Here is a 25,534-nt window from a genome sequence, read left to right as displayed (position 1 = left end):
CCGTTACTGCCCCGCGCCAGGTGCCGCACGCCGTTCGAGGAAGAGCTGTTCATCTTCACTCAAACCAGCCGCGAGCTATTCAGCAAGTTGCTCGGAGATACAAATTCAACGAGATGAGCTATTAAAATATTCACCGCCCTGAAGACAGCGAGTGCCAGGACGTCTTTCAACATTTGCACTTCACCGTAGCAAGACTCAGCCCTGTTGAACACACTAAACTGCTGAGTGCTCGACACTTAAATAGCTCCTTCCATTTTGGGAAGAGATTAGTAAAGTATAGAAGCAGCTATTTAACATTCAGGAAGTGCAATGCGTACAGGGGAGTTATCAATCACTCCCGGCAGATGGTAAATGTATCTCCTTTCACCACAAACTGAGCAGCAAACATTCAAATTCATCACCAAGACAACATATTTAAATCCTCTTCTATTTTCAATTCATACGTTTTTAAACTGCTAAGTAATGAAAATCAATATTTTCGCCCACGCCGCTGGGAGGGGGCCTCGGAAGCTCTGCCCGGCCGGGGAAGATGCGCTCCGCGTATTTCAGTCACGCAAAGTTATCCGCGACGAAGCCAGACGTGACGGCCCGCGGGCAGGTCGCGCCTGCGGCTACGACAGCGCCAACTGGCCGCAGCCCAGCGAGCTCCGGTGGAACAGCGATTTACCAGCACTTTTACCAGCACTTTTACCAGCACTTACACATCGAGGGAGGATGCAGCGTGGTCCGGCACGGAGTGGTGGAGATGGGCTCAGGTGACCTCAACTCCCCTTCGGGTGGGGGGGAATTTTGATAGAAAGTAGGACTTGCACACGCTTTTAGCTGAAAACAGGAGGAGACTGGTGCTCCTCTTGCACAGATCATTACTAAATCCCAGCTCTGTTAGGGTGTTTCTTCGATGACCAGTTATTTAAAACGCACTTCCCCAAAATTACATGAACTCCAAATGAGATGCATTTAGCAGAAATAACTCACGTCAGCAACACACTGCGTGCACTTTACTTGAGCAGACAGAGAATATACACCTCTGGCCCTTATCCCAAATCAGAAACTCTTAACTGCTGAAGTAAAAACATTTTTCATCCTATTTTGGATCAAACACCTTCCAGAATTCCTTAAAAGGAGAAATCTCAAAAGACACCAAGACGATTGCTACCCAGCACTCACCTGTGGCCATACGCAGGGGGAAGGCATACACCGAAATAACGAAAACACTCCGTGTTTGTCTTAAGATAAAAAATTTATTTTACAATCTTATAAAGCAGCTTTACATTAAGCACAAACGTTGATCCATTTACTTTGTATATAAACATAGTAGAACCTTTCCTTCTGCAAAAAGTCTTGTCTTGCCGTATATAAAACTAACATGTGCACATTGTGCTTAAACTGCAAAGTCTGTACAGCTTTACAAAGGACTACCCTTTACAAGAGCATCCTGTAAACAATTTATTGCATATTTAACACATGGTGTATATCCCACATGTAAAAATGTAGAAAAAATAAAGTACAATTACAAGGTGAATGAAAATAGCAGCTTTCAGTGAATGTCTTGCACAATGGCTGAGAAAAACAGCACTGCCACACTTGTACAGTTGTGCTTGTGTCACTGGTTTGCATATACCCATGCGTACTATGTTTCCAATGAAGTCTATGTACAGTAAGCCTCATGGAAAGGTTAAACAGATCTTAGTCTCTAAGACCTTTGTCAGCTTGAAGATTGAAAAAGCACAGGAATAAAAATTTAAGTGAATTCAATGACATTATGGGCACCGATGTCCAAAAATCCTCTCCCACTGCATAACTCTATTCAAAAAAAAAAACAGCCAAGCAAACAAAAAAGGAGAAGCCCACACACGAATTCTCTTCACTTCTACAACCTCTGACGGTGGGTGGTTCAATTTGTACATGTGCAAAGGCCAACAGAAATGCAGTGGAGATATTAAGGATAAGGTGGTCTGACACGACCGACTGCGCTGGCATTGCCAGCTATCGCTTCTGAGCTCATCTACCTGCTGGGCCGATTCCAATGAAGCACCACTGCACTTTTAAACTGGCATTAAAAAGGGGAAAGAAAAACAAAACAGAAGAAAAAAAAAAAAAAAAGAGGAAATTGTGGCCTCAGTAAGGCACCGGTACTGCCTCTTGAGCAGTACCCAAATAGTCTCTCTAGATTCCCCAAATCCAAAATGGGCAAAAGATGGAGGAAACACGCAGGAGAAAGATGTTTCTGTTTGTAGTGAGGACCAGTCATTTGGAAAGGAAGCACATTTTTCTGGGTTGGTTTCTGTGTGTGTGCACACATGTAAGTAAAAGAAAAAAATATATAAAAAGAATTCACCTCTGCTAACTTTGGTATTGAAATTTCTCCTGTGACATCCACTTTTCACATTAATGCATATGATCATATAGCATGCGTTTGCAGAGATCAAGTAATTATAAAGTTGCTTCAAATATCTGCAAGAAATAGAAAAAAGCATTACAAAAGAAAGAAAACAAACCAAAAATCAAGATGCACATTGTCCTTGTGCCCAGCGTTTTTGCGATTTGAATCAGCTTTGTTCTCCATACAAACACCTTAAGCTCAACCCCCGCCTACACATACAACATGTAATAGGATCAGTGGAAAAACCCCGAAGCTAGTACATGTCCTTACCACGCTGGTGCATGTCGGGAGCTTTCGAGCCCGGGACTCGGAAAGCAAACACCAGCGTGCCTTAACAGAGCTGATGACCTGATATTTGCTACGCTACCAAACTAAACAATACCGATCTAATGATGCAATCGGTTGGTTTTACTCTTCTGGATCAACCAGGAACCTCCATGCTGAGAAGGCAGACCCGCGGTGGGTGTAAAGGATTTATAAATACGAGGAAGAAACCGCCTGGTTTCTCCTGCATTACGACAGTAAAGTAAAAGCGTTTGGGTTCCGACGCGTTTGGTTATTGCACAGGTCCCCTTGCTCGCTCGGCAGAGCCACGACAACAAAGCACACCGAGTAAACCAGGGCTGGGGACGTCACGACCCCTGACGTTACGAGCGAGACGGCCGGCAGAGGCGAAACTTGATGTTAAAGCACAGACGGAGCTGGAAAGCCCTATGGGGTAATTTACATTTTTAAAGTGCTGGATATACTTAAGCAGGTTAAAAATGAAAATCACCATAGGACAACGTTAACTATCTCAAATCAAACTTCCTGTGTGCTACTCGAAGTGAGCTCCACGTCACGTTCAGGAATTTACTACAGGTCTCCCAGAGAATGTAGTTGCCAATGTTTGCAGAAACCTCTCGGATGGAATTAAAAAATACAGTACAAAACACTGGGCTCCACGACACGAGATTCCAGCTACCAGGGAGGACGTGACACCAGCAAACCTTGTAAATTTGGCTTCATAAAAAAGGGGGTGCCATGGCTGCAGGCTTTCCGCAGCCCACGTGCCCCACCGAATTGTGCTTAACGTGATGTGACTCTGAAGCCTGAACGCTGTCTGTGGGTTTTCTGTCCACACATCTCTAAAGAAACCATACAGATAAAGGATCTCCATATAGAGAATTAAAAAAAACCTGTGTATTTCTCACCCCAAGAAAAGAATCCATATAAAAAGAAACACCTTGAAAAAGCTACGCTGTCCACTACCCAGGCTACAAGTAAATACACATTTACTGCATTACACCACATGATCCGTTACGCTGTTCCAACATATACACATCGAACTCCATTTTTAAAGAGGCCACATACTAACTTTTCAGGCAAGTGCTGGACTTTAGAGACCTGTATGGCTTCTGTAAATATTTTCCTGCAAAACGGAAAAACAAAGACGTCCCCCAGCTCAGGAGCACAAACGGGTTTTGCTTCGTGCGGCTAACTTCACGGTGGAGCACTAAGGACAGGTGAGCGAGCTGAAGTTCCCGAATCCTACCCATCAGACCCAAATATTTTCACACTGGAATGCAATTATTTCAGGAGATCAGTTCTAAGGATCACTTCTTTGAAACGGTCTGTAAAAATTTAGTATGCAACCTTTTGAAATGTACCTCCGCCGAGCTCCGAGGAGCCAACCCTTCCCGCCGACAGCAGGCACGGGGGTTTTGGTCGTCAGCTCTAGTTGTGCTTTGCCCTGCCGCCCCGTAGGTAGCTCTTCCACCGCTTGACGAACTCTTTGAAAATCGGGGACTCGTCGATGGTGCTGAGCAGCTGGAGCTGGTTGATGTGGGTGGTGTGATAGTCCCAGCGGGCCAGGTTGGGAGCGGTGCCGAGCATGAAATGCCGGAGGTCGTAGATGGTCCCTGAGCCGGTGTCGTAGAGGGGCAGCATGGCCTTCAGGGACTCCATGCCCCGCTCGTAGAGCACCCGCGCCTCCTTCCCCAGCTTCTCCCCGGCCGTTTCCTTCAAGTCATAGAGCCCGATCAGCGAGTACATGAACCCGTTGAGCACGAAGGAGCTGGGCGAGGTGGGGTACTCCTCGTACCAGTCGTGCCTGTTCATGAACACGGCTTTCACCCCGTGCTGCTCCGACGGCAGCTTGTAAGGCGCCGTGGCCCGCAGGGCCGAGCTGAGGAACGTGTGGTCCTTCGTCAGCAGGTAGGCCCTGACCAGCGTGGAGATGGCCTGGCCCTGGGCCATGGCCGAGTACCAGCCCGGGTCCAAGGACTTAAAGCCTTCCCCCAGCTTCCGCGTCACCATGATGGGCCAGCCGCCCCGCTCGTCCTGGTTCCTCACCAGCCAGCTGCTCGCAGCGAAAAAAGCCGCCATGTGAGCCGTGGCCGATATGGTGACGTTGTCGAGGAAGCCCCTTCCCTTTGCTACCAGCCTGACCACCTTCTTGGGCATGATTTTGGTCTGCTTCACGGCCTTCGTGTTGGAGAGGCCCACCCCCTTCCGCAGGTCGGTCACCAGGTCTCTGGTGACGGTGCTCCAGCTGGTCCGGGGCCCGATGCCGTAGTAGATGTCCCGGTCCTTGAAAGCAATGAGCTGCGTGTTGGAGACGTAGTGCACGGTGAAGAGCTGGTTCTTCTCTGTTGTCTCCAGAACCACGGAAATGCTCCCGTTCGTTATGAATTTGAGATCGAAAGAGATAATAAAATCTCTGCTGTTCCCAAGCTGCAGAGATACCCCCTCGGTATTTTCTGCAAAACACACAAATAAAAAATTGTCAGTGGTAAAGCCCTCATTTTTGCAGAACTATTTAAGATAGCAAGCGCAGCTTCCAGAGGTAACCAGCTACCAGACAAAATCCAAATGCTTTTAGGGTAGCTGATCAATAATTCAAGCGGTCTCTTCTTTCCGTACATATATTATTTAATTAAGCATAAAAGTAAATCCGTGCGCAGCGGCTGACTCCAGCAGCAGCAGGGAGCATCCCACGCTAACGCGCTGCCGCACCGCACCGAGCAGCAGGAGCGCCAGGGGCTCCACAAATTGCTTCATCCGACACATCTGAAAAGTGAACGACGGAGGGGTGCAGCAGGGGCTGGCAGAATTTGGGGTAAAGGAAAGCTAAGGAACGGCGGGATCTTACTGCTGCCTTCAGTTGGTCCCGGGAGGACGCAGAGCTGGACTTCCGCAGCGCACAGGGACAGGACGAGGCTCAGCAGCCACGTTGCAAGAACATAAACCCCAACCAGGCATTAGGGTGATAAGAGAAAGACAAGGGGAGAATAAATTCCCCCCTTTGAGCGTGCCGGACACCTGAAGTTGGTGTCTCGCTGCCTCCTCTTCGGTAGCTCAAAATATAAGCCAACAACCACCCTTTTGTTCCAAACTGGAAATTTAACTTGGCAGGAAGAAAAACAAAACCGGGGCGTCACTCGTAGAGCCGCATTTCTGAATAAAGCCCTGCTTTCAGCAAACAAGCTGGGAGTGCTGAGAAGCAAGTATTTAGGATCCTGCTGGGACTAACATTTACATCTGTGATTTCTTCTTTCCCGAGGTGTTCCAAAAACCAGCGCTCTGATTATTTTAACGGAAAGAAAAATAAAATAATATAGAAAGACTAACTTGTTAAAATTATTTATTAACCTCTCCATTGGCAAAACTCAGTTTAATTAAAATATATATATATGCATTAAATAAAGCTCCTAGGCAATACCACATAATGAAACCCGGTGTTCTCTCTCAGCCTAGATTTTAAAATGTAAAATCAACTCCTCCCCAAAAAACCTCCACTAGAAGATCAAAGGGCTAATTAGTTTGTAAGGCTGTGCGCAAATCCTATAGCTTTGAAGGCACAGAGGGATGATAAACACTTAAAGACAGTCATTTTGAATTAACGGCTTTTCACGGAATAAAACTCTCCTGTGTGAGGCAATTGTTTTCTTTTTTGCTACTTCTTGATGTGTGAAATATCCCATAAATATTTCTGTGCGCGGAAAGTGGGTTATGGTCAGCCTTCCCTGAATAACAGAGGCTTTTCCCTATCTCCCCAACTCATCTATTGCATTTTGCATCACGACCGTTTCCACATCTTGCGTTGTAGGCTGCTATTGTAGTGTACCTATTATTTTGACTGAATGTCATGTTTTCAAATCTTTGAAAGTAAAAGCTTCCCTCCTTTGAGTTTTGGAGATCAGCATCTGCTTTTGGAAAAAAAAAAAAAGCAGAGCGCTTTGCTACACAACATTTTGCTCCGATGAAGAATCTAATTAAAAAAAATCACACAATTCCTGCCAACCAAGCTTTACGGTTCCTTGTAAATAAATGCTTGTGTGATAACAAAGTGAATTATAATAGAGGAAAAGTTTTCAGAAGCAGAGGAAAACCAAAGGCTGCCTGTTCTCTGTACAGCCTTAAGCGCCCATAAATCCATTACTTAAGGCCATCTAAGATGAGTGGATGCATACTGTGGCCTTCAAGCCCTGCAGATTACTCTGCCATCAATAAAGGATGAGGAGAGAATACATAACAGATCTTTTAGCCTTTCCTCTCCCTGTATTTATCTACTACAAAGACACGAGAGTGTTCGACATTTTTTCCCTAGAGACCCAGGCCTAAGGTGCCAACTGAAAATTACTTCATTGTCTTTTTAAGTAATGGACTCATTAATTCTAATGGGTATTGATTGAAGAAAAATACATTACGTCCTTATTAATGAGCCTGTCCTAGCACAAAGGAAACTCTTGCATGAAATAATGAATTTCTCAAAATAAACCTCTGCTAAGTACAAAACAGAATATTTTAGAAGTCAAGAGGCAGCAACAAAATGCACCTCCTGCCTCTATGGGCGACGAGAGCCCGTGTGCAGCCCCAGACCTCCAGGACCAGCCGGGACGTGGTGGGGACAGCTTTGAGCAGCACCTCGAGTCACAGCAGCTGCCATGGGGGAGTGGGGCCTCACGCCAGCGAGCAAAGTCCCACCAACATCACGTCTGTGTTGGCCAGGAGTCACTGGAGGAGCTTTTGGTGCCCGTCTATCCGTAGGGGTTGCTCTCCTCCCTTAAAGAGTGCTGTAAAAACCCTTAGAAAAATATTTGTTGCCTATGCATGATCGCTCCAATATAAAAGCTGATCTAATTAGAGAGACAGATCCTTCCTGAACCAGCAGCTCAGGGCAGAAGGCACGAAAAGCCCCTCTGAAAATACTGACACTGTACGTGTGTTTACCTGGGTTAACCAGAACTGAGGGCTGCACGGCGCTCCAATTTTGCTAAAATAATTGCATCCCAAAGAAGAGGGACACAGGGTCCAACCGGCCAGTCACACGTGCTACATTTGCTCAAGGCTGAAAATAGCCTTTATCTGTCATCTCTCAGCAGAGGCTTACCACACGTCAGCACCATTTCCCAGCCTTCACAACTGGTTAAATATTTTTGCTTCTATTTTGGAACAGAAGCTAAAAGGCTCAGGAAATGCGAGCGCAGCTTCTCTGTCAAGCTGCATTGCCCTCCATGTGTACATCCACACATTTTTTCATTAAAATAACGGTATTGCAAAAAGCAGTGCTGGAGAGACAACAGAAGAAAAGAGAAACTCCAGAGGTATAGGAACTCAATGGCATTTTCGGGAGAGGTATTAAGGATGGAAAGTCACTTAGGATGTACAAAACCACATTAATCGTGGAAAGTTAAAGCTCCCTCGGTACCACCTGAGCAAATTAACAAACGTGGCCGAGCTGCTATATATTCACGATAACCCACCTGGAGCAACAAACTGTTTAACGCTTGTGAACTTGGCTTTGTCGGGCACTGTGGAAAGAGAACAGCCTTTCGGTACCGTCCACTCCGCGGACCTGCCGGCTTTGTCCTTGTCTTCAGCTGTTTCGTACACCTCGATGTGAGGTGGCTTCTCCGTCAGGTTCTTGCTGTAGTGACTTAACCCATACTGTGCAATCTGGATGGGATAGAAATAGCCTTGAGGTCCCCACTGGGTGGATAACGGTACACCTACGAGAGAGGGAAAAAATGAGTATTTTAGCAGCACATTCTGGAAAAACAGCGTTTGCAGCCCTGCACGCTCCTCCTCCTCCATTCCCCATCACCGCTTTACTTCTGGCGGATGATATTTGTAGGCGTCACTATTATTTAGACTCAGGGAAAGTCCATCTCAAGGAACGAATTACTCCCATTTACACTGGGATCCGTGACCGGTCAAAACTGAGCAGAGGGGAACGGCAGAGAAGTCCTTATCATGGCCTTCCATGCATTCTCATTTAATTGTTTACTGAAGCATCATGCTTATTTTAAAATACATTTAAAATGCCCTAATAGATTTTTTCCCCCTACCCTGGGGACCACTGAATCTCCAGACGACGTTACGTATAACGCAATCCCTTTAACGCCGCATCAATCTTTTCCAATTAAGCGTATGTGCTACGACTAGATTTCGGTTAGAGCTACTTGATGCTCAAAGAGCAGCCTACCCAGCACCCACAAACTGCTCCAGTTACCCTACGAGGGCAGTCGGAGACGATGCTTGAGCCAGGCCCTCCACGCAGCACCAGCAGAATACACCCCGATTCTGCCACCCAGAGCTGTCCCCACACAAAACCCACCGTGCGAGCTCGATGTCCCACACCACGCTCGGTTAAAACCTCCGCCTTCCGTGAGGATGGCCAGCAGAGATGCTCCTGCAGAAACCCTGCCGAGCTCCAGCCTCTCCTGCCTGCCCTTCACCAGCTCCCGGAGGCCCAGCCTCAGATTTTCAGCGGAAAAAAAACAGCGCCACGAGCTGCCTGCTGCATCAGTGCTGCGTGTGGAACGAATACAAGCCACACGAAGAGACTTGTTTACATGCACACCTCCATAAGCGAGCAAACACACGATACTCCGGATAAAATGGATAAAAACAGGACTCTCCCAAAGTCTTGAGTTTATATGGAACAAATACCCAACCTCAGCATATCAATCCAAAGAGGGAATCCACCACTGCGACCCTCCTGCAGGAAACCAAGCATATTTAGCACTGTAAGCCTTTGCACGCACGTAAGAAAAAGGAAGATGGAAATAAACAAGTTGGCATTTGCACCATTTTCCCCTTCGGCAATGTCAAGCTCAGAAACTAATTTTGCCTGAAACGTGGTGCAATGAAAATAGTGCTTAAACTCAATGGAAAAAGATAGATTTTCATACATATTTCTGTGCCTCGTGTTGCTAACAGATATTACTGATGGAGATGTGATGGTTGACTGCTGCCTGAAGAGAAAGCCATCACGGGAAATATTTAAATACCGCGTATTATCTCAACTCCTGAAAGCCAGCGCGCTCATTAACGTTAAGCATTTTCAGTTAAAGAGCGCATTCATTGAGACTGAAAGATGCAAAAAAAGAAATCTGCCGTAAGAGCTTTACTTGAAATTTATACAAGATGACAAGATTAAATTCTCCAGGTCATAGGACATAACAACACATTAACCTTGCAAAAAGAGAGAAGGTGAAAACATAACACGAGGCTTTTATCACGCAACAATATGAGAATTTCTGGGGCTGGAATGATGCAAGGCAAGAGCCTAAAACTACCTGAGAAAATGTTTTAATATTAAATCTCCTTCTCTGCAACACACGACTATTTCTCAAACCTATTTGCTGGATGCCAATAGCTCTCCTGCCTTTACAAAAGCCAGGCTCTGGCGCTACATTTCACGATGACAGCTCTTAAATCACATGCTACAAAAATGCAAGGTTTATAAATGACTAACCAAATTGTCCAGCGTTAGCCCCGCTTGTTTCTCGAGGCTTAAGTGTAAAGCAGCAAAGCACTGAGCCTCGCGGTCCCCAGCGTGCACATTTGGCAAGGCAAGAGGCTGCAGGATCCACCGCCTCGGAATTAGTTCCTACTGGATTTAGGTTTTTTTGCTGAAGCACAGTTGCAAGAGGCACTCCACACAACTTCCCCATTTCACACAAAAACTGGCGGTGCTTCAAGACCCACGTCCTACCCTCCAACAACAAAAGAAACACCTGTAGCTACTATTTATATTCCCAAGTTGTATTTAACCAGCAATTACCCCAGCCATAAGCAAGGCAAACCCCTCTCCTCAGCCTCTCGCAGCCCAAACCTGAGCAGGACAACACTCACACCGGGGGATTTGTAGCTACCAGGGTGAGTTTGCACCTTCAGTAACAAAGATGGGTTGGGGAAGTCCCTGCTCAGAGCAGGCTTGTCCTGCTCTCACGGTGCGGTGCGTGTTGTCAGCACCTCCTTTCTCCTCCTTTGTATGACCGCTTTCAGAGCAATTCCTTCAAACCCTGCCTTTATTACAGGAGCATGGGAAAACAGCTGTGATGGTGTTCTCCCTCTCTGCTGACACCGAAATAGTAGTAACAAATGCTGAAAGACACTGCGGCGAGGCTCTTAAAAACAAGCGTAGGTAAGGTTCAGAGGTCGAACTAAGAAATCGTCCCTTTTAATACCCTAATTTAATCATCACAGTGTATCACATCTACCAAAAAGTTTGTGAGCTTCCTTTCTCCAAAACAGATTTGAAATTCAAAAAATATTGAACGAGAAACATGCATTTGGGTGATGCCCAAGCTAAGAAAACAAAGAAACCTTAAAAAAGACTGGCGTGCCCTGTGCATTTGTTTGTGTGAACTCTTCACAGACAAATTAATTGCTCGACATGGCAGCTCTCTGCAGTGACCGTACCAGGGGAAGAGCTCACATCAACACAGCAGAGTAACACCAATCACTGAGATGCGTGAAAATTAATGTGTTTTAGTCCTTAAGCGAAACCTGGTCTTCAATTCACAAGGGGTCACAGTATCACATTCTATAATAGTTTTTTTTTAAGTCATTAATTTTTTTAATTTGAAACCCAACAAGCATTTCCTGCGATTAAATCTTTGCCAAGACACGGGAAGACCTTGCCTACTAATTACCGCTGGCGCAGTTTAGCAAAAGCAGGAACTGGAGAGGTGCTTTAATTTGCTGCGGGGACTTAGGAGAGGAGGCTCTAAGTACTTTTCGGCCCACAGGCAGTTCTTCGAAACCTCCTGGCATTGCTCAGGGTAGAACAGCCTCTCCCAGCCCCCGGGCAGCAGCGCCCGTACCATGGTTACTCAGAGCTTGCACAGGGCCAGGCATTGACAGAGCTAATCCCACGCTGAGCAAAGCATCTTCGGCTTTTCCGGAGCAGCCCACAGCGGATGGATGGTCTGACCGGTATAATTTGAGCACCGCCCTGGCCACACAGGGAGAGTGGATATTGTTAAAGCACCGTGAGCACAAAGACAAAACCCGAATGTGGAGCAGCCGGGCGGTGTCCCAGCTGCCGCTGGTGCCGTTTGGCTCAGTGAGCATCAGCCGTGCCATCCGTGTCCGCAGGGAAGTGGGAGTCTCCGCAGAAACCAGGGCCAGGCCTGGGGGTTTTTTTTTGGTTTTGTTTGCTTGTCTGAAAAATACTTTTGGCTCCCTGACAGACACTGCAAGCGTCAATGACCACGCCAACACCTGACGGCAGCGCTGCAAGAGAAGTGTCCTGGCCCTCAGGAGACGGCTGCAACCAGTAACACCAGCGAGACAGGAAGGAAGCTGGTAAAATCTCAAAACTCAGTATGGCGTTGGGACTTCCAAAAGACTTCTCTGAGTAAACGGATTTTTATCTGGACCACCGTGACAAAATTTAGAGCACTGTGCATCTCAAATAACAACAGTAAATTTAAGAAGCATTTCAATGATAAAAAAAATGCTGAACACAAACCTTCAACACCACTTATGCACTTCACTCTGTCTCGAACCTCTACGTTGTAGCCCTCGAAGGACATAAAGACCCCGTCCGGGTGGTAAGGTGCTCTTTGTGTGTATACTTTGGAGTAGCTATGAGAGAATTCAAACCTGTCATAACCATCGTACTGAGCAATTTTCCCATAAACCTCAAAGTATTTCTCTACCCAGCTGAACGGCAGGAAGACCTCGCTGCCTTCCCTCCTCCCTTTGATGGTGTGCTCGTCGTTGATCAGACAGTCAATCTCCTCATACTTCAGCCCCGGGGCTTTGTTGAAGCCTCCCACGACGGGGGGAGCCTTCTGCTGCTCCTGGGGCGAAGCCTCCTCGCTCTGCCGGGCCGCGTCGCGCGCGGGACCCTTGCTGGCGGCGGCCCCGCGGCGCTCGAGGCTGCCGGGGCTGCGGGGGAACGGGCCGGCCCGGTCCGAGGAGCATCTGTTCCACAGCAGCACCGTCACCAGCGTGAAGAGGGCGCAGATGATGATCAGAGTCTTGTAGTTGACCCGAGCTGCCAGGCAACGCATATTCACACCATACCTGAAAAATCAATGAAAAATGTCGTTAGGCAATGGTGCTGAGCAGGCCTGGCACCAGAGCTGTTCACAGAATCACTCAGGTTGGAAAAGAACTTCAACGTCATCATGGCCAACCATCAACCTGACCTGAATCCCACCACTAAAGCATGTCCCTCAGTGCCACGTCCACGTTTCTTCAATACCTCCATGGATGGGGACTCCACCACCTCCACGCTGTTCCCTCGGGTCCTGTCGCTGTCCCCAGAGAGCAGAGCTCAGCGCCTGCCCCTCCGCTCCCCGTGAGGGAGCTGCAGGCCGCCATGAGGCCTCCCCTCGGCCTGCTCAGAGCGGAGCAAACAACCACAAAATGGCTGGCGTTGGAGCCACCTCTGGGCACCTGGCCCAGCCGCGTGCCCAAGCAGGCCGCCCAGGACCACGTCCAGGCAGCACCAAGTACCCTCAGCCATTCCTTGTACACCTCACCCTCTAGATCTTTCACCATCTGTTGCCCTCCTTTGGACCTACTATTTCTCCATCCCCTGACACTGTGATCCAGCATTTGTTCCTGCTAAGTTTCATACAGCCAGCGATCGCCCCAAGATCTGATCCATCACCATCTCCCTGTAGGGCCTCTCCACCCTCAAGGGAATCAACGGTTCCTCCTAATTTAGCATCGAATAAAGCACCTGCAGAGCCTTGCTTCCGTGTAAGGTGCTGCCATGTGCGCCCCATGATGGCATTTTGTGAGAAGGGGACCGGTAGGGGCACCTAGAAGAGAAGTTTTTTTATCCAGCTCTCCCCCTTCATTCTTTCTCCAAACCACGACAAACGTACCGAGCAACGATTCACCCTGGGCTGTGACAACAGAGCAGCATGTCACGCTTTGTCAGACGCAAAGGGCACATCGGAAACAGCAGCCACAGCCGGCCGCGGCGCTGGGTACAGTGCTTGACGTTGACGAGAGGCTGAGAAATCCCCGGGGAATTGGCGAGCAGACCCTCGCCAGCACAGGAGGAAGACAGGCCCTCAGCAAAACGCCACCGCCTCCGGCACAGCGAGAGAGGACTTCCAGCAGAACAGCCCTACGATCAAAACCTGAATCAAAGCCGGCCGCAATCGCTGACACGAAAAGGGATGTGTGTTTTCCCTCTTTATTATTTTTTAAAAGCGCAACAGCGAGCTATAAACAGTTTTGGAGATGAAACTCAGTGCTGGATCGATCCACACCTCAGATGCACTTCCAAAACAGCAATGCGCGTGGAGAGGAGCACGGTGCCGGCACCAGGCATCTGCGGCGCTCTCGGCTCCCGCAGCCCCTGGCGAGGCTGAGGACAGACGGAGGCAGCGCGAGGCTGTCCCAGGGACGGACAGACTTCCACAGACGTGCTGGGGACTCACCGTGCTTGCTCCCCGAGCAGGAGGCAGAAGCCACAAAAAGGCTCTCTGTGCTTTATTTTTCCCTGCGAGATGAATCTCCTGCTGCGTGCAGTGTGCCCCAACACCGCTGTCACACCCCAGCAAGGAGCAAGGCCAAGCAGCACAAAGACAAAACCCAGAAGTTTGAGTGATTTTTGAGTGATTTTGCACAGCCCCACTGACCCTGGGGAGAGGGACGAGGAGGAGCACCGAGGGCATGGCAGAAGCCGCGAGATGCCCTCTACCAGCCGTGCCCACCCGCCACTGAATGAGAAGACAAAAAAAAAGGATTAAAAAATATTCTGCCTCTCTGTGTTTTCTAACTGCATCAGCTGCTATGGAGAGCCAAGCCCTGAGCTTTTATCAGCTCCAAGGCCCGTCTTAGGATGCTCACCACCAGGCGCATTTGGGCTTCCCACACCGGAGCCAGAACCGAAGAGGGGAACCAAAACCCACGGAGCTCCTGAAGCACAAGTGCCCCTGGTGCCGTCCTGTTAAATGAGGAACTCCGGAACCCACCCAAGTCCGGCCGACAGACACGCACACAAGTTCACCGCACACGAGGAAGAGGAGTTTCACCTCAAGCTGCCCCCCCACCTTTTTTTTTTTTATTTTTAAATGGAAACAATTCTCTCTCACCAGTTTTATGCTTCCACACCGTAAGCACCATCTGGTCATTTAAAACTGGACTTTAAAAGATTAAGTGTCTTATTTTCTGAAAGCCCAGTTTACTGCAAGCTTTTAGAGGACATAAATTTATATCTAATTGTATTTTTATGGAAATGCTAGCATAAGAATAAATCCAATTTTCTGCATCAGCAGATAATTTTTAGTGATGATGCTTTCAGGATGACCCCAACAAATACGCTCTGCTCTTTTTACACACAGGGATAATTCACTTTTAAATAGAGAATAACATTTCTGACACACTTCACCCCTACCTATAAAACTCCAAATTAATTAAACCATCTGCATCACCGGGGGACAGCAAGAGGGAAGGGGGAACACCAGCACCACACTTTTTATGCTCCCATTACCCCGTGTTTTTAAAGCCGTGCCTGGGTACGCTGTTAGGATCAGCTCTGATTTTATTTGGGTTGTGCTTGGGAAGCAGAGGTGCAATTCCTCACCCTCGGAGAGCTGGTGGGACGGGGCACCCTTCCTACCCCTACTGACTGGGTGCTACGGCCCGGCCCCAGGGCCAGAGCCCAGCCTCATCCAGCACTCCATGGTGAGGCTGCTGAAATATTTAGCTTTTACCAACCAAAAACGAACTAAAGAGGACTCGGAAAGAAAAGTGGAGTATTTGCAGAGACCCATCGCGTTAAATCTCAGCAGTCACCGAAAAATCTAGAACTATCAGTGCAGGAGGGAGGCTTATTGCATGTTAAATGAGTAGATGGATTTTTTTATTCAACTGCAGAAGAAAGAATTCAGAATTTCCACAGCAGAAAGAAGTAATTTAAACCTGCAAAGGGACTGTGTTAAATTGCTTTATTCCCTTGCTACTCTCATGAAAAGGATTTCATCACATAATACTTAAAAGATTTAAGGAGTGCGAGATGGGAAAGTATTTTAAGGTATGAAATAACAAATCCATGAGACCCAGGTTTGTTTTCTCCCCTTTTTGCTAGACAGTGTAAAGGCTGAGGCTGCGCACCCGAACACCCCCAGCCTGAACCTCGAGGCGTGGGTTGTTCGTCGCCTCGGTCCCTATTCCCCAGTAACGCTGGAACCACGGCTTTTGAAGTGCAAATGCTTCAGTGCAGAAGCCCGGCAAAAATTCCTCCAATTCCTCTGCTGAATTACGGCTCGGGGCTACAGGAGCTGGCGGCAGGACCCGGTGCGTTGCTGTAAGCGGCACAGCCTCAGGGCTCACGCTCCTCCTGCAAGAAGCGCCCAAGCAATCTACAAATTAATATCGCCTTAGTTTTCCACTGCTTCTGCACTTGCTCTACGAGCCATCATTAAACTAATTAAAATACAGGGAAATAACATTTCTTACAGAGCGAACTGGTTTGCAGCCCCCAGAAGGGATGCATTTAGAGACATTTATTTTGCCAACTCCAGTGAGGTGTCAAGGCCTCAGAAACGTTGTTTTTAGCATAAAGAACAATGGAGCTACATAAAAATAAAGCCTTGCTACCGCTGCTTTCTTACTCCTACCTGGAAAAAGGACAAGCCTTGGTGCTCCATGCTGTGAGGTAGGAACCAGCAGCCCCTGCTGCGTATCTGCGAGTGACAGGTTCAGCTCCGGTACGCGTTTCTTAAATAAAAGCAACTTACTTGCTGCAATATTTATTAAGAAGCCTCTTTGTAAGACAGCTTTTTGAACTGCAGAACTGTGTTGAATATATTAAAAGCAGGAATTTCTCTGAAGCCCAAATCATTGTCAGATTTCCGTGTATTCAAGGGGAAACGTTAATAATATACACACATTTATTTATATATATATGTAGCCAATATATAAATGCATATAGAATTGTCAGACTTCCCGGGAAGCAGGGACACATCTGGGGACACCTCCTTGACAGCAGCTGGCCGTGTGTGCCCTCACTCCTTGATGGCTAACACTAATTTTTCCACTTACTCTTTTCCCCGAGCACTGACTCGGCCGTTTCCCTTTGATCACCGCCAGCACCAGCTGAGGAGCCTCCTTCTGCAGTTCAGCACTTCGCTCCCGGGTCCGGGAACCAGCTGGAGAACCCCCGTGACACTTAGCATTTCTTTGGTTTTCCAGGAACCATTAGAAGAAAACTATTTCAATAAACCCTTCCAGTTTTTTGGTTTTTTTTTAAGCTCAGTGGGAGTTACACAGGGGTGTTAATGCGAAAACACTGAGTTACAGCAGATGCCACAGCACATCCTCCCCCTAAGTTTTCCATTGCAGCACGTTCGGGGACTGATGCGATGCTTCCCAACGAGACGTGTCCACTGAACGCTCCCCACTTTCCTGTAGCGCTGTTACTACACACACAACGCCTGCATCTATCAAAGATCTTCAGCCAAACCTAATTCTAAGTGAATGTCAGAGCCTCTTGTGATTTTAGCTGTTCACCGGCATTTCATTCCTTCCTCGAGGGTTTGTGGGTTTTTTTTTGGAAGTCGGTACTATCAACACCAAAATGTCCTTTGAACAAAAGGCAGGATCTTATAATGCAAACCTAACAACTAGTGTATTTACTGTCACAACCAGTAAGAGGACTCCCTCTGTTTGAAAATCCCAAGATGACAGCGCAGAATTTCCAGCCCGGGAACTCAGATGCCTTTCCTCCCCCGTCACCGCGCTCTCTACAAAGCACCCGGTAAACAGGACAAGCCTTTGAATCAGCGTGAGCATCCCTGGAAGAAGAAAGGAAAGCGAACAGAAGAACGAAATCTGGAGCCAGAAGAAGGAAGCTGGCACAAAAATGAGAAAGTGAGTTTCTGCAAGAACCCCCAGTTTCCTTCAAGGGATCATTTTGGCTAATCCCTCTTACGAGATCGGGACGGCGCTGGGCACCGCGGGCTGGAGACGACTGCTCCCCGCAGCCCCGCGGAGCAAAGCTGTGGCCCCCTGGAAAGTCAAACACCCCCCCGCTGCCAGGTAACTCGTGTTCCTTGAGGGACCAGCCCTTGCCAACGTCTTTAAGAGGTCCCTTCTCGTGTGTTGTGCTCCCACCCCACGCAGTGCCCTCTGCAGCTCACTTCGCAGCGAGCCGGGCTCAGCGGGACGCGCCGTCCGTGCCAATTCCCACATTGCGCTTTTGAAACACGAGATAAAATAATTGACTTATTATTTCCATCCGGAAGCCTGCCTTTCCATTGCCCTGACGCAAGAGCAAAATGCAAAATCCCTTTTCCCGCAGGAAGGCAGGGCCAGCTGCGGGCAGGCTGCGTGCCCAGGCAGGACGGTGCCACACGTGCCCCGCGGCCTCGCTGCCTTTATTTTCGCTCGGTGCCGCCCCGGTGAGCCTGGCACCCACCACCGCAGCTCCATCCGGGAGCAACCCCAGCACCACCAGCCCCGAAAACATGTGCCTTCCTAAGCGAGTGACCCAAAATAAAGAAAAACCACAACCCCAAAAGCACCCTTCCCGGAGCGAGGCCGGCAGCGAGCGAAAGTGCCCACGTTTAACCTTGGGCGCGCTTAACCAACAACCGGCACGCAGCCGCCCGCTGAGACCCGGGAGGTCTCGGAGCAGCCAAACGCACCGGCTCTGTGTTTGCTCGGCGGGAAGACGGGCAGTATTTTTACTTAAGACCAGGGATTTCTGCCGAATAGCGATAAGCTACCTATTTACTTTGAAGCCTCTACGCCGGGCTAAGCCGTTTAGCGCAGGGAGAAAAAAACCCGAGCAGCGACTGCCAATCTGAGATACGTTTAACCCAATATTTAAAGAAGAGACACTGGAACTTCAATAATAGCCTGATCTAAAAGTTATACTTGGCTACACACAAACCTCAGGCAGAATTTTCCCCCCATTTCCCGTTCGTTACACGCAGCAAAACACTGTTCGGTCAGTCATTAAGACTAGCCCCATGTTTTGTAACAGAGAGAGAGAAAAAAAAAAAGAACTCGGGGCTTGTTTTTAATAACTGCAGAAAATTAAATCTTTTGGATAATTTAATATCAAAACTCCTCATCCTTTGCCAAAGCTCACTTACGCCTTAAAATGAGACATTTACGGATTATTGAAACTTCCTGACAGCTCCACGCTTCCCAAATGTGTTTTGCCTGCGTCCTAAACCCGTCGATGCCCTGCCTAAAACCCCTGCCTGCTGCCCCACGCTGCTGGCAGGCTGGCGGCGTTTTGCACAACGCTACGCACCGGGGACAACCGCTGGAAATATTCTGACAAGATGAGAATTTATCAGGGCCCGGCCAACTGGTCCGAGCAGCCAAGCCTTGTTTCTACCATTTTGTGTATGCGTGATTTGTACAGAGCCCATATTCGGCCGGTATTTTAATACCCGGTGTGCCGCCAGGGTGGCTTCTTTCTTCCTTAAGCGCTAGGAAATTGCAGCAGCGTGCAACCAAATGAACGTATCTGCCATAATTGAGCACAGATTACCAGCCTCTGCCGCGGCTCTTTAGCGCAGATTTACTGCCTAATCCTCGCTGCTTCCAACTCTCCATCTGTGGGCTGCCGGACAGAAAGGATCTAAAACACGGGGAGGAACCTTCATCCAGGAATTTATTTCAAGTTTCCCCTCATGCTATGTATAACGGTTAACTGCGGGAAAATCCCAAAGCAACAAGACTGTTTACAAGACTGTTTACGTTTCTTGTCCTACAGAGCGAGCATCGGTCTTCTTTCTTACTTCCAGAATATACTGCGTGCTTTGTAAAGTATTTATCAGGCTGCACTAATTAAAAAGGAAATCTACTACGGCTCAGAGCGTAATTGCAATCTCAGCTACACATAAAATAAATAAATAAGTGCCAACGACGCTGGGCAGGCAGCCACTTGGCTCGCGGTGCAAGCGATGAGCTTATCGGGGTTTCTGTGCGTACCCACTCGGTCTGCGTGCCCCAGCCCAGGCGGCCGGTCCCAATGCTCAGGAAGCTCTCGCTCACCCAGGAAGGACTACCAAGGTGCCTTTCGTTTTAATTTCAGTAAATTTAGTACAGGGTACTGCTACAGAACTTTGATGAAGTCACTTCTGCATGCCATACTTCCCTGCCTTATCAGGACGGCCAGTTCATAGGACTGCTGCTGTAATTACGAGCCCATTCGTTGTACAGCCCAATAAATCTACTCACTTTGCAGATGGATTAAGCTATTAAACCCCTCACTACCGGCACAAACAATAACTCTGAAATCTAGCTGCTGCTCACAGAGGCATTACGATGCCTCCTTCCAAGCTATCAAGTATCACAGTGTTACTACACAGATTAACGAAGCGAAAGACAAAACCGTTCCATCGGTCTCCTTATATTTAGGCTCTGGAAGCCACGCGTAAATGCCCTAACGAGTCTCGAGGCAGCAGCACCAAGGGACGGGGCTCTCGGAGGAGCTGCTGGTGCCGTGGCAGGGAGCTGGGCTCCCTCCTTGCCAGAAGCGAGCAGCCGGGGCAGCTGCCCCCCAGCCCTTTCCGTGGCTGTGCCTGTTGCAGACGGGACCCGCTTGTCCTGGATGCTGCCGCTACCAAACCCGGCTCAAACCGCTTTCCAAAAAGCCTCAGCACGTGTCCGCTCCAGTAGCTGTGCCCTCCTGGAAGCCGCTCACAGCACCGAGGAGATGCCAGCTGGAGGGAAGCGGCTCTCAGCACGCTTATTTTGGGGCCGGTGACCGGGGAGTTCCCACCAACAGCCCCAGGTGACTTTTAAGCAGCACCCGAGCTGTCGTCTCTGCAGAGAGCCTGGGACCTGCAACTGCCAGCTGTGCTGAATTCACAGGAGCTGGTGCAGGTACGTGTGCCGACCGCACCGCAGGCACAGGGGTTGCAGCTGCTCCTTTTTGTCTTCCCCAGCACATCCCTGGCTTCTCACTTCCACGTAAAACGTGTCATTCCCACCATTTGCCTTCATGACATAAAAGCCCGACCCCAAAACAAGGAGGTGAAGCCCCTTGCTCGCACCTTTCCCCTTGCAGCGCTGCCTGGTGAGATGCGACGGAGGGGGATGCCCGCGAAGTTAACCCTGTTAACCGCTGGGTTAACGTCCCAGCTAACGTCCCCATAAATCCACTGCGGGCAGCGGCGCTGATTTGTGCGCGGGGACAGCACCTGCTCCATCCCACAGCCCTACGGCAGAGAAAAGCAGACTCCACAAATCCCTCCTCACACTTTGCTCTGCAGCCCCTTGCCGAGCAGCAGCACCCAGCTCGCACCCCACGCCTGCAGACTGCTTCAACCCACAGCTGCAAGCAGCCCAAGAGTGGCAAGGAGGGTTCACGAGGGTGTAATTCCACCGGTTATTTACATCAACAAGCCACGTGTTTTTACCTGAGCACCAAGTCTGGCTTGATTAGCACAGTTTTTGTCCCTAAGCCCAGCCTCCGTGGTAACTCTGCCGCCGGCTTCTCCAACGCAGCCATCACTCCCATCCCGCCGTCTCAATACCGGTCACATTTAATCACCGGCGCTGGCAACTACCCCATCACCATGTCAGCTCCTATTTGTCACCGCCTTTGTAAGGAAAAGACACGTTGCATCCTGAAGACGGAGAGCGGCAAAATGTTAAATGCCCCTAAAACCCCGTCCCCGCCCGGCTCCCGCAGCACTTCTCACGGCCGTGTGTCATGGAAGCGCCGGTGGCTGCTGTCACGGAGCAGCAGCGCGGCGTTCGCTGCAACCGTTTGCCTTTCCCAAACTAAAAGCATCTGAGCACAAAAGCGATTTTTGTCCACAAGTTATTTTAAGCGCTGTTTGGAAGCGGCGTGGCACAGAACGTTTAACAGCTGCGATCCTCGCAGCGCATCACATCCCCTGCACCCGTGTGCAAGCTTTCTGTTAGGCAGAATTATTATGAAAAAGTGTTAATGTATAAAGAGTTTTTTAGTGTTTTTAGCCACGCTGTCTCTAACACCCGGGCATCGCCACCGCCCCACGGCCACTGGTGCAATGGGAAGCTCGTGGCCGGGATCCCAGCTCTCTGCTGGAGGGCACAACCCCCATAACCTCATTTCCCGACAGCGAGGATGTGAGGCCAAATTCCTTTAATGCAAGGACCGATCCAGTACACCAGCAGTAATTTAAATTTTGATCGTGCCGCTGGAGAGAGGATAAACCACTAAGTCAGGGTCTATTTAGCTCTAAGAAGTCGGAACACAGCTACTTCAGAAATCCTTCCCGCAGCTCAACACTCTGCGTGTACATCTCAGAGGCTGGTAAGACAAAAAAGCCCAGGTTCCTGCCCCTGCTCCCCTTCTGACGGCATGATAGCAAAGCATATGCACCTGGAGAAGGCATGGAGGGAGGCCAGAACGGGAATTTATTACAAAAATAAGGATCTTCCAATATCAGCAGGGTCAAGACTAACATTTTTATAGCCATTTTTATTATCTGCAGCAAGAGCTAATCTGAAACACAATGTTTAAACCAACTTCACCTAAGGTCTGCCACTGAAGAGTGACTTAATGTGGATTATGAACAGGCAGAAAACTTACCATTACTAAACTTGAAATCACCGGTCTTTGAGAGGAAGAAACCTTGCTTTTCAAGCCACAAATACAGGATTTCCAACATAATTCTAGGCCAGATTCAGGAACTGTACTAAAAAATTGTGTTTAAGGTGTGCAGCCCACAACAATGCAGGAGAAAGCTCCTGGCCACACATCACCAGGTTATACTTCTTAGCATGTCGAGGGCTTAGAGCAATGCTCAGAAATACAGCGATGCTTAAAAAATAGCAAACCCCCTTTGCTTAGCGATGCAGCTTTACCAAAACACGAAAGCCACGTCTCCCTTGGGTCTGGCATCGCCTGCTTCAGGACAAGCTCTGCGCGTCACGCGTGGCTGCCCTGATGTGGCTGGGGAAGCCATCCGGATCTCTCGCTTGTTTACCTGTCTCTACTGAAAACACTCACTGAGCGAACTAAAACACGAGCCTGACGCTTTGTTTTCCTCATTTTTGAGGAGTGAGGGCAACATCAGAAACGTCGCTCCCTGACAGACCCGAAGAGCCGCCAGGCTGCTGCTGGAGAGCATCGCCGCTGCTGCTTCCATCAGCAGATGTGTTTCCCCTGTAAATTAATGGAAAAACACGTAACTTCGGACCAAAATGAGATTTTTCACTACCACTTCACATTTTCCTGGCTTATCAGAGACGTTTGGAGCTGTCTCATGCAGTTCCATACGCGTTAGCAGCCACGACATGCTGCTTGGTTCCTCCACCCCGTTGCACGACGCAGCCCCCGGCGCGGAGCCCAGCCAGGCTCCCTCCTCCTGCGCCTTCCTAGGAACTGAGAAATCACGGCCCTAAGCTCCGAGCAGCCAGAGCAGCACAGATTTCCTCCTCTGCAGAAAACTGTGCTCCTGCGTTCTGCTCTGACAGACCTTTCAACGCGAACAGACGAGGAAAGCCTGCCACTCCTGTGCCAAGCTCCCACCTTCTTGCCGCTAGGAAGCCCCAAGTTGCTTTGTGCTTTCCACTTGTTCCTACCAGGATCCCCTTATAGCTTCGGCTAGAAAATCCCAATGATTCAATACACGATCGTTTTCTCCCAGCCATTCCAAGCCCGACAGGCAGCGCGGGTTTCAGCAGGAACCACGGCCCCACGTTTTCCTTCCCGACAGCGCTCCACCAACAACAGGAGAGCCACAGAGCAGCGATGCCGGCGCTCCTGCTGCCAATTCATGACAATGCCTACAAGAATCCCATACAAAGCGCGCTCCAAAGTACAGCTCAGACATCTGGCATGTATTTGGCAAGCCTGCTTGCATGCAGCCTTCAAGTAAAAATAGAAGAGCCTTTCTAGTTCGAACACTGCCACCATTTAAAAAGGAGCGAGTGCGATGCTTTGGAGGATGCACAGCTGACCCTAAAAATCACACGAGATTCATATTAAGCGGATGAACCTTCAAGGCTTCGTCCAACGCCCTCAGCAGAGCACAATTTTGCTTGGTAATCACCCAGCAAGCCTCGTGCAGCTTCTGTAGGGGATCTCACCTCCCAGCGAGCACAGCCACGCAGGGTCTGCAAAGCACAGCATGACCAGCACCGGTTTCAGGGAGCAAATGTGCTGGCAGCCCCCATGTGCCACCCCAAAGTGCTCTCCTGGAGGCTTCAACCCCTGTCAAGCCCAAAACCCTGCTGCTTCGCTGATGTTTGTGGCTCGTTATCAGCATAAACCACTCTGTTACGTTCCTACGTATTATGCAGGTAGGTTCCCTCTTCCCTCTTTCACTATTCAAAAAGCAGAGGTTAAGGAAGCAACGGAGCTTATAGCAGATAAATAAAATTTGCTTTAAGTCAGAGAAACCGTCTAAAAGTGCCTCACTTTTATTGCTCAGCAAACCTCGATGCTGTGTGCAGATAGTTCTTCGGGAAGGAGTCGCTCACTGGTGGCAGTTACCCGATTGCTGAATTAAAGGTTTCAGCAAAATTGTGCTGCTTCCCCAAGTATTTCCAGAGCAAACAACCTGCACAACAACAAGCAATGCCAGTGAGAAACTTCATTAAAGGGATTTTCCCAGGAAGCCTTAGAAGCTGGGATTACAATCACTTACTGCTACTTTCCTGGTTTTCACACAGAAACAAGGCGGACACAACCCAGCACGAGCAGGCACAAGCACCCGACAGGAGCCGAAGCAATACAGCACAAGCACGTCCCTGTTCCCAAAATCCCACTTTCAAAAGACAAAAGCACACGTACCATGCGCTGGGGACCCCAGGCAGCGCCTTCAGGAGGAGGTTCTGGGCTTCTTTCAGCCCACCCCTTCCACCCAGCGCTGCTCCCAGTAACAACCTGTCCCGGCAGAGTTTGTGTTTAGACTCTGGCATTAACCCTGGCAAATGTGTTTGGAAACCTTCCGTTTCTACATTTTTTCATATTTGGCAAGCCAGAGATTAGGAGAAGGCAGCAGGGCTGGATACTAGGGAGACCAAGATAACGCACAAATCCTGTTTTTATTGAAGCTCACAACAAAGGCAGAGCTAGCTTTTACAGTAACTTGAATTCTGGTTTTTAGAATAGAGCCCACAACTGCATACAGGCAGGTAATAAGGCATACGACGGAGATAGCCTTTTACTTATTTATTTTTAATCCTTTCTACTCCAGCTCCTTAGAAGAGCTGATGAAAAAGCAGGGCAGAATAAAATCAGAAACGATATAAAAGCACGCCGAAAGCTACCTGATAGCAAACTGCATCAGCTGCGAATTATTCTGTAAAGCCATGACAGTGAACTGCTTATTTCTGTTTTTAATACAGAAGGTGATTACTGTTAAACATCCAACACACATTTCTGAGATTCCTCCAGTTTGTGCTTCCAGCAGGACGGGGATGCATACCTACAATTATTAGTACAGACTTCCACGCGCAACCCGGAACGTAACGCGGGCTTGACACGATTTATAGCTTTCAAATTCCACGTGGGTTGCTAGAATTTTAAGTCTACCCATCAAGAAGGCTTTCCTCCATGAGAGAGAAAACTGTAAAACCTCGGGGTTTGTGTTTGGGGATCGCAGGCCCGGCCTGGGGCGCGGGTGCCCGGCTGCTCCCAGCTCGGGCCGGAAGGCCTCGCCTTGCTTTAAAGGGCTTTTGCCAACTGGAGCAATCAACCGGCTCCATTTTCGTACAGACAGCAGGAAATATCAACGTTAGAATTCTTCTGCGGTTTCAAATTCCTCATTTTTGTGACCTTTGTACACCCATCCCTGCTGGAAAAATAAATACGCATTTTATAGGCGTTCTACCCTGACATTCTCAGGGCCGGGATGCGTCAGGTCTTCCCATACACCCCGAGACATTTCATCCACGATCTGAACGCCTGTAACGGGACACAAAGGAGCCCAAAGGAGC

General features: G+C 48.9%; 1 protein-coding gene across 7 annotated transcripts in view; it reads right to left on the bottom strand.

The window, feature by feature from the left end:
- Positions 1–1,221: 1,221 nt before the first annotated feature.
- The window catches only part of GLCE (glucuronic acid epimerase), a 46,697-nt gene continuing 22,384 nt past the window's right edge, over positions 1,222–25,534 (bottom strand). For 5 of the 7 annotated variants that reach the window (XM_080607161.1, XM_080607159.1, XM_080607158.1 and 2 more), the window contains 3 exons: positions 12,132–12,691; positions 8,131–8,376; positions 1,222–5,124 (listed from right to left, as the gene is read on the bottom strand). In XM_080607161.1, coding sequence (XP_080463287.1) covers positions 4,100–5,124; positions 8,131–8,376; positions 12,132–12,678 — 1,818 coding nt within the window. In that variant the 5' untranslated portion in view covers positions 12,679–12,691 and the 3' untranslated portion in view covers positions 1,222–4,099. Of the gene's footprint in view, positions 5,125–8,130; positions 8,377–12,131; positions 12,692–25,534 lie in introns of those variants that run through there. The other 2 variants (XR_013955834.1, XM_080607162.1) reach the window with 2 other exon arrangements.

The sequence above is a fragment of the Anser brachyrhynchus genome, assembly GCF_964034855.1.
Source record: "Anser brachyrhynchus genome assembly, chromosome: 11".
NCBI classification, from domain to species: domain Eukaryota; kingdom Metazoa; phylum Chordata; class Aves; order Anseriformes; family Anatidae; genus Anser; species Anser brachyrhynchus.
Note: the sequence above shows the minus strand (reverse complement) of the source record. Positions and strands in the feature narration are given on the sequence as shown.